At 51.0% G+C, this 19,814-nt stretch overlaps 1 protein-coding gene across 1 annotated transcript in view; it reads left to right on the top strand.

The window, feature by feature from the left end:
* Positions 1–19,814, top strand: part of LOC143765632 (NXPE family member 1-like) — a 302,041-nt gene that overhangs the window by 206,756 nt on the left and 75,471 nt on the right. Inside the window, exon 5 of the mRNA XM_077252480.1 lies at positions 1,429–1,653. Coding sequence (XP_077108595.1) covers positions 1,429–1,653 — 225 coding nt within the window. The remainder of the gene's footprint in view (positions 1–1,428; positions 1,654–19,814) is intronic.

Here is a 19,814-nt window from a genome sequence, read left to right as displayed (position 1 = left end):
GCTCTCCCCACACTTAATTCATTTGCAGTCCCCTGTCCCTCGCCCTCAATTCATCATTTACTGTCCCCTTCCCCCAGATTCAATACATCATTATTTACTTCCCCCACCCTCAAAATTCATCATTATTTGCTCTCTCCCCAGTCCTTAAGTCATAATTTGCTATCCCCACCCTCAATTCATCATTTTCAGTCCCCTGTCCCTCACCCTCAGTTCATCATTTGCTGGAACATTAGGTCAAGCCGAAATTTCCAGTGTATGGGGGTGTCAAAAGAGATAGTTTTCCTTTGTCTAGATGCTTTATGTAGCAAGAGACACTGATATCCATGTCCCTTATTCATTAGTAGGGTCGATGCTCGCGTATTAATCATGCTACATTGGCCCCTCCATTGTGGTGATGGTTGCCCCGTTTCCACCCCTACTTCATCATTTGCAGTCCCCTCGCCCTGCTTCATCATTTGCAGTCACCCCCACTTCATAATTTGTAGTCACCCTCCCCCCACTTCATCATTTGCATTCCCTTCCTCCCACGTCCTCATTTGCAGTTCCCCACCCCCACTTCATCATTTGCAGTCCCGGGCCGTCATCATTTACAATACCCCTCCCTTCATCATTTGCAGTCACCCTCTCCCCACTTAAATATTTGCACTCTCCCTCCTTTCATCATTTGCAGTCCCCATCTCCCCGCTTCATCATTTACAGTCCCTCTAGCTTCATCATTTGCAGCCCCCCTCCCCACTTCATCATTTGCAGTCCCTCTAGCTTCACCATTTGCAGCCCCCCTCCCCACTTCATCATTTGCAGTCCCCCTCCCACTTTATCATTTGCCATTTTGCCATGCTGATAGATTCCTACCCAAAAAGATTAACATAAATTCAAAGGATACTTCAACAAAGTTAAGCGTGCACATTTATGTAATCATATTGTTTCATTATTTTCCTTTTTCGTCTGACATAGATTCTAATTTTTTTTATTGAATTGTACAGTTTATAGGTGACTGTAAAAGTGGAAAAAGTTTTGAAATTATTCTTCCTGGTATGATTTTTTTACATGACAAAAACATGGCATTTTAACAAAGGTGTGTTATAATTATTCTGGGCTTTTTTTACCCACACTTTTTTGTGTTTGAATTATTATTAATTGATCCCTTTTAATGCATATCTAATAAATAATATGATTATATTAGGTGGATTTTACTGTGAAATTTTTAACTCAGCAATTCCCCACTCGTTCTGTCAAACTCAGATGTCCCTGTTGGTGTTGACCGAAACATGTAAGGGGTTAGATGCCAGAGATCTGATAACAGTCATTGCAACCAGAACAGAACTTGCTCTGTCAATCACACTGATATATCATCTGTGCCCTAAAGAAATGTGTGTCATGGACCTCCAAGGGTGATTGTCAATTGATGTTTTTCCTTGTTTCCTTCAGCTTCAGCTTCCTCTCTGTTGACTTTGGAACGATGTAGGATTGGAATGGAGTCTCCATTTCCCAGTGGTTTTGTGCTAGGAAATAGCTGGAAACCTGTGTTTTGCAGCATTTCCAACTTCACGAACCAAGAGCAGAAGTACAATTGTTTAAATGACAAAATGATCTACTTCATGGGAGACTCAACCGTACGACAATGGTTTACATATCTAGTGCAGACTTTTAAAGGTAAGATGATGTGGAGGGCTTTCCGTTTGCATAGTAAACCAAATTGTCAAATAAAGGTATATTTTGAAGTGTCCACAATCTAAAAGGGTCTTAGCTAAATAACTACAATGTCCACTGAAATATTCAGCGCGGATGAAGTTTATTACATTATACTGTTGAACTTTTTGTAACTGGATCACACAATATATAAGTTAATGTATCCCTCCGTTTCTTAGAGCGTTAGAGAGTTTGATATTGCATATGTATTATCCCTATAAAAGATGGGTCACACTTTAAATGTCAAAAAACAACTTTTTATTTGATTTAAGAAATTTCATATAAATAACACTAAACAGAAACAGGAAAATACAAGACATAAAAATGGACATTCATAAGGGATTGCCTAAAATAATGATGGCCTAGATTAATGTCAATATTATATTTAAAATGTATATGTGACTGTAAGAATAACAAATGATTTCTACATCTAGTTAAAGGGAATCTGTAAGCAGACTTTTGCTACCTCATCTGAAAGCAGCATAATTTAGGAAAAGAGATTCTGAATCCAATAATGGATCACTTGGTTTACTGGGTGCAGCAGTTCTAGCACAGAGTTTATAGATTTAGCCATACAGCAGAGCTAAAAAAGCTGCCCCTGCCCCACCAGGATCTCCATACAGTTATGGCCAAAAGTGTTGGCACCCTTGACATTGCTCCACAAAATGAAGTATTCATTGAAATTATTTCAATTACACGTTTTGTTATGCGCGTTTGTTTCCTTTGTGTGTATAGGAACAACACCAAAGAAACAAGGCAAAAGTAAAAAGGCAAATTGGACATAGTTTCACATAAAACCACAATTGTTGACACCATCAACTTAAAAGGGTTGTCCACTACTTTCAATTATCCCCCCCAATGTATCCCCCCGGGGCCCCTGATGAATTGTGTAAATACCTTCCTTAGCCATTTTCGCCTGTGAGCGGCGCTATGCTGGTGGCTGAGTCCGGGTCACGTGACCCCCAGGCTTCAGCCGCCGCTCATTTCCGCCGACGTCACGTCAATTTCCAGACTCTGGAAATTGACGTGACGTCAGTAGCAGGCGTGACCTCAGGCTCCACAGACAGCAGTCACTCATAAAGAGTGACTGGGCTGTGGGCGGCGCTGGGGGCTGCAGGGCTGTGCAGGGGGCTGGCGGGGCTAGGCAGGGATTTTATGTGCGGGCGCCGGTGCTCTGCGGTCCGGCACTGTGCGTTCTGGCGCCGGCGCTGTGCGGTCCGGCACTGTGCGGTCTGGCGCCAGCGCTGTGCGGCCCGGCGCTGGCGCTGTGTGCGGTCTGGCGCTGGTGCTGTGTGGGCCGGCGCTCTGCAGTATGTGCTGGGGGGGTGGTCTTTGGGGTGTGTGTGTGTGTGTGTGTGTGTGTTTGCGTGTGTGTGTGTCTCTGTGTCTCTGTGTGCAGGCATCGTCCGATGGGACTACAAGTCCCATCAGGCTCTGCCTGCTACAGTGACAGTGAGTAACACATTAGCCAATGATGGGACAGTAGTAGTCCCATCATCCGACCAATGTGTTGAATGTAAAAAAAAATACACATATACATGCATGCATACATACATATCTACATACATACATACATACAACACACACCATGTGACAACATGCACCATGCGATATGCGAAAACATGCAACATACGACAAGCACCATGCGACAACATTCAACATGCACCATGCAACGGCATACACCATGCGACGGCATGCACCATGCGACGACATGCACCATGCGGGAGACATGCACCATGTGTCGACATGCACCATGCGTCGACATGCACCATGCGTCGACATGCACCATGCGTCAACATGCACCATGCGACAACATGCACCATGCAACGACATGCATCGACATGCGCCGACAAGCGCCATGCGACGACATGCGCCATGCGACGTCATGCGTCGACATGCGCCATGCGACGACATGCGACGACATGTGCCATGCGACAACATGCACCATGCGTCGACATGCGTCAACATGCACCATGCGTCGACATGCGTCGACATGCGTCGACATGCACCATGCGTTGACATGCACCATGCGTCGGCATGCGTCGACATGCACCATGTGTCGACATGCGTCGACATGCACCATGAGTCAACATGCACCATGCGTCGACATGCACCATGTGAAAACATGAACCATGCGACGACATGCGCCATGTGTCGACATGCGCCATGCGTCGACATGCAACATGCACCATGAGTTGACATGCACCATGCATTGACATGCACCATGCGTCGACATGCACCATGCGTCGACATGCATCATGCGATGACATGCACCATGCGACAACATGCGACATGCACCATGCATCGACATGCCCCATGCGTCGACATGCCCCATGCGTAGACATGCACCATGCGTCGACATGCACCATGCGTAGACATGTGCCATGCGTCGACATGCGCCATGCGACAACATGTGCCATGCGACGACATGCGCCGACATGCGCCGACATGCACAATGCGTCAACATGCATCGACATGCGACATGCACCATGCGACGACATGCGACATGCACCATGCGAGAGACAGGCACCATGCGATGACATGCACCATGCGACAACATGCCCCATGTGTTGACATGCGCCATGCGGCGACATGCACCATGCGAGAGACAGGCACCATGCGACAACATGCACCATGCGACAACATGCCCCATGCGATGACACGCGACATGTACCATGCAACGACATGTGACATGCACCATGCGACGACATGCACCATGCGTCAACATGCGACATGCACCATGCGACGACTTGCACCATGCAACAACATGCACCATGCAACAACATGCACCATGCGGGAACATGCACCATGCGGCGACATGCGCCATGCGACGACATACGCCGACATGCGCCATGCTACGACATGCAACATGCACCATGCGAGAGACATGCACCATGCAACGACATGCACCATGCAACGACATGTGACATGCACCATGCGACAACATGCACCATGCGTTGACATGCGACATGCACCATGCGACGACATGCACCATGCAACAACATGCACCATGCAACAAAATGCACCATGCGGGAACATGCACCATGCGACAACATCCAACATGCACCATGCGACAACATCCAACATGCACCATGCGACGACATGCACCATGCGACGACATGCACCATGCGTCAACATGCCCAATGCAACGACATGCGCCATGCGTCAACATGCGCCATGCGACGATATGCGACGACATGCGCCATGCGATGACATGCGTCGACATGCGACATACACCATGCGACGACATGCACCATGCGACGACATGCGACATGCACCATGCGAGAGACATGCACCATGTGACGACATGCACCATGTGTCGACATGCGCCATGCGTCGATATGCACCATGCAATGACATGTGCCATGCGTCGACATGCATCAACATGCGACATGCACCATGCGACGACATGCACCATGCGACGACATGCATCATGCGTCAAACATGCGACATGCACCATGCGACGACATGCACCATGCGACGACATGCACCATGTGACAACATGCACCATGCGGGAACATGCGCCATGCGACGACATGCACCATGCGACGACATGCACCATGCAACGACATGCACCATGCGTCGACATGCGACATGCACTATGCGACGACATGCGCCATGCGTCAACATGCGACATGCACCATGCGACGACATGCACCATGCGTCAACATGCGACATGCGACGGCATGCACCATGCGACGACATGCACCATGCGATGACATGCAACATGTGACATGCGACATTAAACATGCCACATACAGTAAGTACATACATACAACATACATACAGTATATATAACATAGATTACATACTCACCATCACTTGTCACTTTATTCCCCGAAGCCAGTGTCATCTGTAAAAAATATTAAAATAATAAACAACCAATATACTCCCTGATCCGCAGAAATCCAATTAAAGCAAGTGTCCCTCGACGATCTCCCGTGGAGAGCAGGAGCATCTGCTGATGCGACTTCTCTCCAGGGGCTCCAGGAACACAATGAGGGGAGGAAGGTATCCTTCCACAATGTATTCCCCACAATGTATTCCTACGCCCCTGTGAGAAAATAGTCCCTAGTCTCACTTCATGCCATTGCTGTTGAGAAATTTTCACAGGCAGCAATTGCCATAAAGTGAGATTTGTCCTAAGGTAACCTCAGTGATGCACTGCAGGAGCTATTGTCTCCTGTCAGTGTGTCCCTGAGGGTCCTATAGAGCAGTGACATCACCCGATGTCACTGTTCTATAGGGGAGATCGTTGTTGGACACGTTATTAATTGGACTACGGCGGACAGGTAGTATGCGGTTTATTATTTTACATTTTTTGCAGGCGCTGAAGTATGGTAAGTATGGTTAAAAGAAGAGTATTAAAATACTTTTTCCTAATGTGTGTGTGTTTTATTAACCCTTTCTTACTATTGGATTAATAACGGATAGGCGTCTTATTGACGCCTCTCCGTTATTAACCCGGCTTAATGTCACCTTACAATAGCAAGGTGACATTAACCCCTTATTACCCCATATCCCACCGCTACACGGGAGTGGGAAGAGAGGGGCTAAGAGCCGGAATTGGTGCATCTTACAGATGCGCCATTTCCGGGGCGGCTGCGGACTGGTATTTGTAGCCGGGGGGACCAATATCCATGACCCCCCTCTAGGCTATGAATATCAGCCGGCAGCTGTCTGCGTAGCCTTTCTGGCTATAAAATATAGGGGGACCCCACATCATTTTTTTTTGGGGGGGTCCCCCTATTTTAATAGCCAGTAAAGGCTACGCAGACAGCTGCGGGCTGATATTCATAGCAGGCTACAAATATTGGTCCCCGGCCGTCGGCTTTCCCCCTCTGGCGCAGAAAATTTTGCGGGTTTTTTTTTTTTAAATTACATAAACATATTGTTTATTAACCCCTTTCTGCCAGCTGATGGAATAGTATGTCAGCTGGCAGTATCCCCCACTTTGAGGTGGGCTTCGCAGTGAGCCCACTTCAAAGCCGCAACATGTCAGCTGTTTTCAATACAACAAAAAAAAAGGACTTGATCGCTAAACGGCATAGCGAGAAAAAAAAATCAAAAGCCAAAATTATGTTTTTTTGGTCGCCACGACATTGCATTAGAAAGCAATAATGGGCGATCAAAAGAACGTATCTGCACAAAAGTGGTATCATTAAAAACGTCAGCTCGGCGTGCAAAAAATTAGCCCTCACCCAACACGATATCTCAGAAAATATAGACGCTACAGGTATCAGAAAATGGCGCAATTATTTTATTTCTGTTTAGCAAAGTTTTGAAATTTTTTTTACCACTTAGATAAAAAATAACCTAGACATGTTTGGCGTCTATGAACTCGTAATGACCTGGAGAATCATAATGGCAGGTCAGTTTTATGCTGTATGCACACATGGCAGATTTGGGTGCAGAATTGTCTGCACCAAATCTGCATCTCCTTGCAGAAAACGCAGCTGCATTTTGGATGCATTTTTTTCACGTTTTTTTCATGTTTTTGCGTGGTTTTGATGCGGCTTTTTTGTGTGGTTTTGATGCTGTTCTTGGTGTGGTTTTTGCCCGGTTTTTATTCCGTTTTTGCTGCAGTATTTGGTGCGTTTTTTTGCGTGGTTTTGATTCAGGTTTTTGATGCTTTTTTATGCAGTTTTTGGTGAAGATTTGATGCAGTATTTGGTGCGGTTTTGATGCAATTTTTGGTGCGGTTATGATGCAGTTTTTGGTGCAGTTTTTGCGCGCTCTTGATGCATTTTTTTACTTTTTTGATGCGGGTTTTGCATGTTTTTGTGCGTTTTTGTATGCGTTTTGTTTTTTGTGCGTTTTATATGCGTTTTTGAAAGCTAAAGATGTATTATTGAACATTATTGAGTGATGTCATTTCTGTCCAACCTCCTCTTTTACATTTGTCCAATCCACACTCTATTACACACAGATAAATAGACATATAGATGATAGATGAAATGGATAGACAGAGCTACATATAGATAGATCTATAGATGCATACATCTATCTATTCCTATATGTATCTATAGATATATGTGGATAGATATATCTATTGATAGATGTATGGATAGTGTAGGGTGCATGTCCACTGTCCGGATTACATCCGAATTAGCTGCAGATTGGATGCTGCGTGCTTGTAGTCCCATTGGATGATCCCCGCACACACCCGAACAGTCCCGCACACACCCGAACAGTCCCACACACACCCAAACAGTCCCCCACAGCGTCACACACACCCGAACAGTCCCGCACACACCCGAACAGTCCCGCACAGCGCCATACACATCCAAACAGTTCCCCACAAACATCCGAACAGCCCGCAGACCCCGCACACACCTGAACAGTCCCGCACAGCGCCGCACACATCCGAACAGCCCGCAGACCCAGCACACACACACACATACACGCACACCGTCACTGCCCACCAGGGCCGGACTGGCCATCGGGCACTTCTGGCAAATGCCAGAAGGGCCGGTGCCAGTCATGGGCCGCTCGATCCTCCTCCCCTTGCCACCGCCGCCGACTCACCCCCCTGCCGTCGCATTCAACTATACCGGCGTCTATGACGCCGGTACAGTTGAATGCAATGATGGAGGAGAGAGCGTCTACAGACGCTCCCTCTCCCATCATTCCCCGCTGTGCCTCTGACACTGCGGGTGCGCGATAACGTCATATCATCGCGCACCTGCTGTGTCCTGGGCAGACTGCAGCCACCGAGACAGGAGCAGAAAGCAACGTGGGCAAGAGGAAAGGTGAGGGTTTTTTTTTTTTTTTTTTTACTGGACTGTGGGGACATTCTCACAGGGGGGGGGGAGGAGGAGGAGGAGGAGAGATGCGGGCTGTGCTGGATATACCACTGTGCGGGCTGTGCTGTATATACCACTGTGTGGGCTGTGCTGGATATACCACTGTGTGGGCTGTGCTGGATATACCACTGTGTGGGCTGTGCTGTATATACCCCTGTGCGGCCTGTGCTCTATATACCCCTGTGTGGGCTGGCTGTGCTGGATATACCACTGTGCAGGCTGTGCTGTATATACCACTGTTCGGGCTCTGCTGGATATACCACTGTGCGGGCTGTGCTGTATATACCACTGTGCGGCCTGTGCTGTATGTACCACTGTGCGGGCTGTGCTGTATATACCACTGTGCAGCCTGTGCTGTATTTACCACTGTGCGGGCTGTGCTGTATATACCACTGTGCGGGCTGTGCTGTTTATACCACTGTGCGGGCTCTGCTGGATATACCACTTTGCGGGCTGTGCTGTATATACCACTGTGCGGGCTGTGCTGTATATACCACTGTGCGGGCTGTGCTGTATATACCACTGTGTGGGCTGTGCTGGATATACCACTGTGCGGGCTGTGCTGGATATACCACTGTGCGGGCTGTGCTGGATATACCACTGTGCGGGCTGTGCTGTATATACCCTGTGCGGGCTGTGCTGGATATACCACTGTGCGGGCTGTGCTGTATATACCACTGTGCGGGCTGTGCTGGATATACCACTGTGCGGGCTGTGCTGGATATACCACTGTGCGCGCTGTGCTGGATATACCACTGTGTGGGCTGTGCTGTATATACCACTGTGCGGGCTCTGCTGTATATACCACTGTGCGGGCTAAACAAGTAAAATGCTGCATATTCAGATTGTTTTTGTTGGAACAGAAATCCTTGTTCTCAGCAGCACATCGCCGCTGTAAACTGTAGATGTGCTGCTGATAACATGATACTGTATGGGGATCGGTTAGTGATTAGTGTTGAGCATTCCGATACCGCAAGTATCGGGTATCGGCCGATACTTGCGGTATCGGAATTCCGATACCGGGATTCCGATACTTGCCACGTATCGGATACCGGAATCGGAAGTTCCAAGATTCAAAATGCAGAAATTCAGCCTATGAGAATGATTCCAAGTGTGGGCACATCCTGTTTAGCATGGAGGGCATGAAACTACTGGCAAGGCTGTGATTGGCTGCTGAAATGATGTCATGATGCAGTTTAAAAGTCGCTGGCGCCATTTTGCGATCACTCTGCTGTGAATTCAGTTAGTGACAGGACGCTGTTTGCTGACTGAGGGACAGTTTAGAGATAGCGATTTGCTTCTTTGTGCTTTCCAAAGGCTAATTTAGCAACCGCTGTGTTCACCTACTATTCACCTTGCTTTTGCCTTGTAGCGCTGTTTTCACAGCGATCTGCAAGGTCTGTGTGTGTGTGTGTGTGAGTGCAGCCCACTCTCTAGTCTGAGTGCAGCCACATAGGCCATCCATAGCTGGTTGTATTCAGTTCAGGGAGGGTGGTTCATTGCCTCATACTGTTCTTTTTTTTTTTTTTTTTCAAGTAGTGTAGTCTGCTGCTAATTTATTCAAAAAAATCCTATTAGTGTCTTTCCACCCGTCTCCAGCTAATTTGTGGAAAAACACTACATAGGATAACGTAGAGGAGGGTTTTTGGGCCTTGCAGCGCCGTTTACGGCTGTCTGCACGGTCTCCGTGTGATTGCAGCTCGCCCTGTAGTCTGTGAGCAGCCATAGCCTGGTTGTCTCCAGCTCAGGGTTGTTCACTGCGTCATACCGCCAAATCAATTTTCATTTTGTTTTAAGTAGTGCAGGCTGCTGCACATTTTTTCAAAAAATTCCTATTAGTGTCTTTCCACCCGTCTCCAGCTAATTTGTTGAAAAACACTACATAGGATAACGTAAAGGAGGGTTTTTGGGCCTTGCAGCGCCGTTTACGGCTGTCTGCACGGTCTCCGTGTGACTGCAGCTCGCCCTGTAGTCTGTGAGCAGCCATAGCCTGGTTGTCTCCAGCTCAGGGTTCTTCACTGCGTCATACCGCCAAATCAATTTTCAGTTTGTTTTAAGTAGTGTAGTCTGCTGCTAATTTTTTCAAAAAATTCCTATTAGTGTCTTTCCACCCGTCTCCAGCTAATTTGTGGAAAAACACTACATAGGATAACGTAGAGGAGGGTTTTTGGGCCTTGCAGCGCCGTTTACGTCTGTCTGCACGGTCTCCGTGTGACTGCAGCTCTATCTGTTGTCAGTTCAGCCCCCAAAAAATAAATAAATAATAAAGTTCACCAAACACACCAGTTACACCACTTTACATTTGTGTAGGCCACATTAGCTCATATTAAAGTCTAGTCCACACTCTAGAAAATTAGTGTTTCTTATACCTGTTAGGAGGAGTTGCTCAGGAATAAGCACACAAAGCCGTTAGTACTTTTCTGCTTATCTTTATCAGTCAACCAAGATGAAGAAGGCAGTGAGTAAGGCACGTGGGCGTGGGCGTGGGCGCGGAGCAGGGAGGGGACGTGGGGATTCTGTGCCTGCTGCGGGCACCGGTGACTCATCAGCACCCACTTTCACCAGGCAACAGTCGTTCATGCGCAGCTTTGTGTCAGAGCGCCGTACACCGCTGCTGCGTGAAGAACAAATTGAAGCCGTTGTCAGATGGATGGCAGCTAATGCATCAACTTCAATTAGTGCCACATCCTCTCAGACACAGAGCACTGGAGAGCAGCCATCTGTCTCTTCACCACCTGCCAAATTGCCCAGGCAGACAGAGAGCCCAGGACAGGAGCCGTCTCTACTTCTGTTCTCTGAATCTCTTGGCTTGGAAACAGGGGGCCAGCCAAGCAGCATTGGAGAAATGGAAGAAGAGGCAGGGTGCAGTGATGCCCAACAGCTTTTTCTCTCTTCCTCTGAAGAGGCGGGTGGGCCAGTGGCTCCGGTCACCACATCGCAGGCCGCATCAGCTGATGATGACACTCAGGTGCCACTTACTGGTGCGTGCTCTGCTGCTGAGACTACCCAGGAGGAGCAGTTGGGGGCAGAGGGTAGTGTAGATGATGAGGTCCTTGACCCATCTTGGCGTGAGGGACAGGAAGGTGGTGGGAGCAGCTCTGAGGAAGAGATTCCCCGTACGGCCCAAAGAGGGAGAGGGAGGGGGAAGACTGCGGATCCTGCAGCCTCCGCTTTGGCACCCGTTAGGAGCATGTCTCTTCCAAAAGCCAAAAAGGGCGCTCCCAAGACTTGCAGTGCCTGGTCCTTTTTTGACACAGTTGCAGATGACATTTGCTATGTCAGATGCAAGGTGTGTCATCAAAAAGTCAAAAGAGGTCGAAATGTCAGCAACCTCAATACCTCCAACATGTGGAAACATGTGCGCAACAGGCACCCGGCGGAGTTAGAAAAACACACTGAAGAGCTAGGCCAACCAACAGCGGCAGCTACCACCACTTCAGCTCGTGTTGCCTCTTCCTCTAGCTCACACGCAGCTGGTTCGGCTTCCTCCCAGGATCGCCGTGGAAGAACCTCTGGCCCTGTTGTCCAGAGACCCGCTGTAATTCCACCCGCAGCACCACTTTCCCAGTCATCCACACACTCCCAGCCCAGTCTACAGCCATCGGTAGTACAGGCATGGGAGAAAAGGCGGCCTTTCTCGTCAAACCACCCATGAGCACAGGCTCTGACTGCAGGCATTGCCAAACTTCTGTCACTGGAAATGCTGTCATTCAGGCTGGTGGAGACTGACAGCTTCCGTGACTTGATGTCATTGGCAGTCCCACAGTACAATGTGCCCAGCCGCTTTTACTTCAGCAGGCAAGCCGTCCCTGCCCTGCACAAGCATGTGGAGGGACACATAAAACACGCGCTACTGAACGCCGTCAGTAGCAAGGTCCACCTCACCACCGATGCGTGGACCAGTCAACATGGACAGGGGCGATACCTTTCCCTCACTGCCCATTGGGTTAATGTCGTTGAGCCGGGTACAGACCGTGCGAGTGGCGCAGGACGTGTCCTGCCCACTCCAAGGATTGCAGGAATCCATTCTGTACGCATTGACTCCTCCTCTTACACGAGTTCCTCAGAATCATCGCTGCAGGAGCCGTCACAGTCCACCTCCACATGGACCCATGATGAACGTGTACCTGTTACGACCGACATGAGCACAGCCGTGGCCAAACGTCAACAGGCCGTCTTGAAATTAATTTTTTTGGGGAATCGTAGCCACACAGCGCAGGAGCTCTGGAATGCCATCAAGCAGGAGAGCGATGTGTGGTTTGTGCCAGCGAATCTCCAGCCAGGCATGGTAGTGTGTGATAATGGCCGAAATCTGGTGGCAGCTCTGGGCCTCGGCAACCTCACTCACATCCCATGTCTGGCACATGTGCTCAATTTGGTCATGCAGAGCTTTTTGAGGGACTATCCGGATCTTGATGCACTGCTGCACCAGGTCCGCCTAGAGTGTGCTCACTTGCGGCGTTCCAGCACGGCAAAAGCACGCATTGCGGCTCTGCAGCGCCGACACCGCCTGCCGGAACATCGCATCATATGTGACCTACCTACCAGGTGGAATTCCACGTTACATATGTTGGAGCGGTTGTGTGAGCAGCAGCAAGCTGTAATGGAGTACCAGCTGCTTCAGGTGCAAAGAAGTCGCAGTCAGCGCCGTACAGACTTCACAACCACAGAGTGGGCCACTATGAATGACGTCTGCCAGGTTTTGCGTCCCTTTGATTATTCCACGCGGATGGCGAGTGCAGATGATGCACTAGTCAGCATGACTGTCCCCCTTATCTGCCTGCTTGAAAAATCACTGCAAGCGCTAAGGGATGATGTTGTGGAAGAGGTGGAGGATGAGGATTCACCATTTCCATCATCTTCTGGACAGTCAGCGCCACGTGGTTCCTCACAAACGCGTAGGCAGGGGACAGTTTGTGAGGAGGATGAGGAGGAGTCAATGGAGGAGGAAGACATCCGTCCAGAGGAGGGAGTTACCGAATTGTCCAGTACTCAGTGTGTACAGCGAGGGTGGGGTGATGACGAGCGGGCAGAGATCACGCCTCCAGCAGGGGACAGCGTTTCTTGGGCAGTTGGCAGTCTGCAGCACATGGTGGATTACATGCTGCAGTGCCTGAGAAACGACCGCCGCATTGCCCACATTCTCAACATGTCTGATTATTGGGTGTTCACCCTCCTCGATCCTCGCTACCGGGACAACGTAGAAAGCCTCATCACACCGTTGAACCGGGAGCGAAAAATGCGGGAGTACCAAGACACACTGGTGAATTCCATCATCTTCTCCATTCCAACTGAGAGAAGTGCTGCTAGTGCATTCCAAAGCAGCTCAGTGCGTCCAGGCAGTGGTGGAGGCTCTGCACAAAGAGGGAGCAGAAGCAGTGCCTCTGCCCAAGGCAAGACCAGTATGGCCCAACTGTGGCACAGTTTTCTGTGCCCCCCACAAAAGTCTACACCATCACAGACGGCTCCAGTAAGCAGGAGGCAACGGTTCCGTCAGATGGTGACAGACTACATGTCTTGCCCTCTTGCTGTACTCCCAGACGGCTCTTCCCCTTTCAAGTTTTGGGTCTCAAAGCTGGATACATGGCCAGAGCTAAGCCAGTATGCATTGGAGGTGCTGTCTTGCCCTGCGGCCAGTGTATTATCGGAACGTGTCTTTAGTGCTGCAGGTGGCTAACTGACCGTCGCATGCTACTATCCTCCGATAACGTTGACCGGCTTACTTTCCTGAAAATGAACAAGGCCTGGATCTCACAGGAATTTGCCACTCCTCCTCCTGATTAAATAATTAGGTCACTGTATACGTTATCCAGGTCTCCTGTTGTGTTCATCTTTCTACCACCTGAACTTAAATTCCTGGGCTCCAACACCGCCAGTTGAGGCTCAGAAGTGCTGTCTGCACAGTCAAAACATACGACCCAGTGTTATTGGGTTTCAGTAACGTCAGCTGATCCCCAGCTGTGTAGCCGGCAATGTGTCATGCGACCGCCACGCTGACACAACAACTGAAATGTAAGGGAATCTGTCCCCCCCCCCCCAAGGCGTTTGTTACTGAAAGAGCCACCTTGTGCAGCAGTAATGCTGCACAAGGAAAAGGTAGCTATTTTGGTTTAGCTCCTTGCACACGCAGAACTTAACACTTATAAAATGTGTCCACTGATACCGTAAAACCGTCCCGGAGGTGGGACTTTCCTTCGTAATATGACGCAGCACAGCCGTCATTCCTCCCCCCCCGGCGCCGCGCCCCGGCTCCTCAGCGTTGTTTGATTCCGTCCCGGAGCCTGCGCTGTTATGTTATCCCGTGGCCAGGCACACTTAGCGCTGCCCGTCTTCTGGCATCATTTGGTGTCAGGATGGCTGCGCCTGTGCGGCCGCGCTGGCCGAGAGCCCGCCTCGCAGTGTCTTCTGATTTAATCCCACTGGGGGCCTGGGATCCATGGACATGCGCAGTGCATATCTGAACCTCCACCTCTCACTCATCTCCCTATGGCTTCTTCAGACTGTTCGGTGTCAGCTGGTCCCTAATAGCATGCCACGGCCGTGACACCGCACAGTTTTAAGAAGCCGTAGGGAGGGGAGTGAGAGGCGAGGATATGCACTGCGCATGGCCATGGATCCCAGGCCCCCAGTGGGATAAAATCAGAAGACACTGCGAGGCGGGCTCTCGGCCAGCGCGGCCGCACAGGCGCAGCCAGCCTGACACCAAATGATGTCAGAAGATGGGCAGCGCTAAGTGTGCCTGGCCAAGGGATAACATAACAGTGCAGGCTCCGGGACGGAATCAAACTACGCTGAGGAGCCGGGGCGCGGCGCCGGGGGGGTAGGAATGACGGCTGTGCTGCGTCATATTACGAAGGAAAGTCCCACCTCCGGGACGGTTTCACGGTTTCAGGGGACACATTTTATAAGTGTTTAGTTCTGTGTTTGCAAGGAGCATGATGAAAAGAGCCACCTTTTCCTTTTGCATCTTTTGTGCTGCACAAGCTGGCTCTTTCAGCTACAAACGCCTTGGGGGGGGGGTTAAAGGTTCCCTTTCGACTTTCTCAGGCTTCGGCCTACATTGATTGTGTTCCTCTGCTTTTCCACCTGTCCCTGGGCTCCAACACCGCTAGTTGCCGTCCAGAAGTGCTGTCCGCACAGACCCAACAGTCGCTCCTCTGTTATTGGGGTTCAGTAACGTCAGCTGTTCCCCAGCTGTGTGTGTGGCAATCCCTCCTACCTCCTCCTACCTCCTCCTCCTCCACCTGTCCCTGGGCTCCAACACTGCTAGTTGTTGCCTGGTAGTGCTGTACGCACAGTCCCAACAGTCCCTCCTCTGTTATTGGGGTTCAGTAACGTCAGCTGTTCCCCTGCTGTGTGTGTGGCAATCCCTCCTACCTCCTCCACCTCCTCCTCCTCCACCTGTCCCTGGGCTCCAACACCGCTAGTTGTTGCCTGGTAGTGCTGTACGCACAGTCCCAACAGTCCCTCCTCTGTTATTGGGGTTCAGTAACATCAGCTGTTCCCCTGCTGTGTGTGTGGCAATCCCTCCTACCTCCTCCTACCTCCTCCTCCTCCACCTGTCCCTGGGCTCCAACACCGCTAGTTGTTGCCTGGTAGTGCTGTACGCACAGTCCCAACAGTCCCTCCTCTGTTATTGGGGTTCAGTAACGTCAGCTGTTCCCCTGCTGTGTGTGTGGCAATCCCTCCTATCTCCTCCACTTCCACCTCCCCCTCCTGTCCCTGGGCTCCAACACCGCTAGTTGTTGCCTGGTAGTGCTGTGCGCACAGTCAACAGTACCTCCTCTGTTATTGGGGTTCAGTAACGTCAGCTGTTCCCCAGCTGTGTGTGTGGCAATCCCTCCTACCTCCTCCTACCTCCTCCTCCTCCACCTGTCCCTGGGCTCCAACACCGCTAGGTGTTGCCTGGTAGTGCTGTACGCACAGTCCCAACAGTCCCTCCTCTGTTATTGGGGTTCAGTAACATCAGCTGTTCCCCTGCTGTGTGTGTGGCAATCCCTCCTACCTCCTCCACCTCCTCCTCCTCCACCTGTCCCTGGGCTCCAACACCGCTAGTTGTTGCCTGGTAGTGCTGTACGCACAGTCCCAACAGTCCCTCCTCTGTTATTGGGGTTCAGTAACGTCAGCTGTTCCCCTGCTGTGTGTGTGGCAATCCCTCCTACCTCCTCCTACCTCCTCCTCCTCCACCTGTCCCTGGGCTCCAACACCGCTAGTTGTTGCCTGGTAGTGCTGTACGCACAGTCCCAACAGTCCCTCCTCTGTTATTGGGGTTCAGTAACGTCAGCTGTTCCCCTGCTGTGTGTGTGGCAATCCCTCCTACCTCCTCCACCTCCTCCTCCTCCACCTGTCCCTGGGCTCCAACACCGCTAGTTGCCGTCCAGAAGTGCTGTCCGCACAGTCCCAACAGTCGCTCCTCTGTTATTGGGGTTCAGTAACGTCAGCTGTTCCCCAGCTGTGTGTGTGGCAATCCCTCCTACCTCCTCCACCTCCTCCTCCTCCACCTGTCCCTGGGCTCCAACACCGCTAGTTGCCGTCCAGAAGTGCTGTCCGCACAAAGCCAAACACCTCGCCAATGTGTTAGTGGGGTTCAGCACCGCCAGCTGTTCCCCTGCTGTGCAGCCGGCAACGTGTACTGCGACCGCCACGCAGGCACAACAAGTTAAATTTAAGGGAACCTGTCCCCCCCCCCCCAGGCGTTTGTTACTGAAGGAGCCACCTTGTGCAGCAGTAATGATGCAAAGGGAAAAAGTGCCTCTTTTCGTGGTGCTCCTTGCACATGCTGATCCTAACACTTATGAAAAGTGTCCCCTCCTACCGTGATACCGTCCGGTTGGTGGAACTTTCCTTTGTGATGTGACGCAGCACAGCCGTCATTCTTACCCCCTTGGCGCCGTGCGCCGCCTCCTCAGCGTTGTTTGAATCAGTCCCGGAGCCTGCGCTGTTAGGTTAGCCCTTGGCCATGCACACATTTTGCGCTGCCCGTCTTCTGACATCATTTGGTGTCAGGCTGGCTGCGCCTGTGCGGCCGCGCTGGCCGAGAGCCCGCCTCGTACTGTCTTCTGATTTAATCCCACTGGGGGCCTGAGATCCATGGACATGCGCAGTGCATATCTGAACCTCCACCTCTCACTCATCTCCCTACGGCTTCTTCAAACTGTGCGGTGTCAGCTGGTCCCTAATAGCATGCCACGGCCGTGACACCGCACAGTCAGAAGAAGCCGTAGGGAGATGTGTGAGAGGTGGAGGTTCAGATATGCACTGCGCATGTCCATGGATCTCAGGCCCCCAGTGGGATTAAATCAGAAGACAGTACGAGGCGGGCTCTCGGCCAGCGCGGCCGCACAGGCGCAGCCAGCCTGACACCAAATGATGTCAGAAGACGGGCAGCGCAAAATGTGTGCCTGGCCAAGGGCTAACCTAACAGCACAGGCTCCGGGACTGATTCAAACAACGCTGAGGAGGCGGCGCACGGCGCCAAGGGGGTAAGAATGACGGCTGTGCTGCGTCACATCACAAAGGAAAGTTCCACCTACCGGACGGTATCACGGTAGGAGGGGACACTTTTTATAAGTGTTAGGTTCAGCATGTGCAAGGACCATAATTAAAAGAGCTAAGTTTACCTTTTCCAGCATTAGTGCTGTACACGATGGCTCTTTCAGCTACAAACGCCTGGGGGGGGGTTAAAGTTTCCCTTTCAACTTGCTCCAGTGCAGGCTTCGGCCTACACTCTGCTCCCTCTCCTCCTCCTGCTGACCCTGGGCTCTAACACCGCCAGTTGGGGCCCAGATGTGCTAGCTGCACAGAGCCAAACACCAGCCAATGTGTCAGTGGGGTTCAGCACCGCCAGCTGTTCCCCTGCTGTGTAGCCGGCAACGTGTCCTGCAACAGCCACGCAGACACAAGAACTGAAATTGAAGGAAACCTGTCCCCCCTCCCCCAGGCGTTTTTACGTTTTACAGCCACCTTGTACGACAGTAATGCTGCATGTGTGCAAGGTGGCTCAGAAACTTAATCTCCTTGCCCATGTTGAAGTGAACACGTCTAAAAATGAGTCCTCTGCGACCATTAAAACGTCCCTCAGGTGTGATTTTCCTTTGTATTGACACGCAACAAGCTCCTTGGTAGCGCTGCCCGTCTTCTGATATCATTGTTTGGCTGCCTGCGCCTCTGCGGCCGCCTTGCCCCACACAACGCCCCTCGGTGTCTTATTTATTTGGACTGCGAGGGTGTGATTGATGGGCATGAACGGTGCATTTCTTCGCCTGTCCCTCATCTCCTTCCGCCTTCCTCAGACTGTGCGGCTTCATGGCCGCGGCATGCGATAAGGGATCAGCTGACGCCGCACAGTCTGAAGCGGGTGTAAGGACCCGAGTGTGAGAGGCGAACATATGTACTGCGCCAGGCCATGAATCCCAGCCCCGCAGTGTTTTAACAATGTTAACACACTGGGGGGCTGGGATGCATGGTCATCGCAAACCGCAACAGCCGACATAACATGATGTCAGAGGATGGTCAGCGCTAACAGCCCAAGGCCAAGGGATAACACAAAAGCGCAGACTCCTGTGCAACAAATAACGATGCTCAGGAGGCCGCGCAAAGCACCAAGGTGGCATTTTTGCCAGCTGTACTGCGTCTCTTTATGAAGGGAACTCACGCCTCAAAATCAGTTTGACTGTGTAAGGGCCTAAATGTTATACGTGTTCCTTTCAGCGTGTGCAAGGAGCAAAATTAAAAGAGCAACCTTTGACTTGTGCAGCATTACTGCTGCATAAGCTGTGGCTCTTCTACTTTGTAACCCCTGAGGGGGGGTTAAAGGTTACCTTTGAAATTGGTTCAATTAGGCTTCGGCCTACACTCTGCTCCCCCTGCAGAGCCCGGGCTCCAACACCACCAGTTGGGGCCCGGTACTGCTAGCTGCACAGAGAAAAACACCAGCCAATGTGTCAGTGGGGTTCAGCACCGCCAGCTGTTCCCCTGCTGTGCAGCTGGCAACGTGTCCTGCAACAGCCACGCAGGCACAACAGACCCAAAGCTGCCGCCAGTGCAGGCTTCGGCCTACACTCTGCTCCATCTCCTCCTCCTGCTGACCCCGGGCTCTAACACCGCCAGTTGGGGCCCGGTACTGCTAGCTGCACAGAGAAAAACACCAGCCAATGTGTCAGTGGGGTTCAGCACCGCCAGCTGTTCCCCTGCTGTGCAGCCGGCAACGTGTCCTGCAACAGCCACGCAGGCACAACAGACCCAAAGCTGCCGCCAGTGCAGGCTTCGGCCTACACTCTGCTCCATCTCCTCCTCCTGCTGACCCCGGGCTCTAACACC

This window comes from Ranitomeya variabilis, chromosome 4 (genome assembly GCF_051348905.1).
Source record: "Ranitomeya variabilis isolate aRanVar5 chromosome 4, aRanVar5.hap1, whole genome shotgun sequence".
NCBI lineage: Eukaryota > Metazoa > Chordata > Amphibia > Anura > Dendrobatidae > Ranitomeya > Ranitomeya variabilis.
Note: the sequence above shows the minus strand (reverse complement) of the source record. Positions and strands in the feature narration are given on the sequence as shown.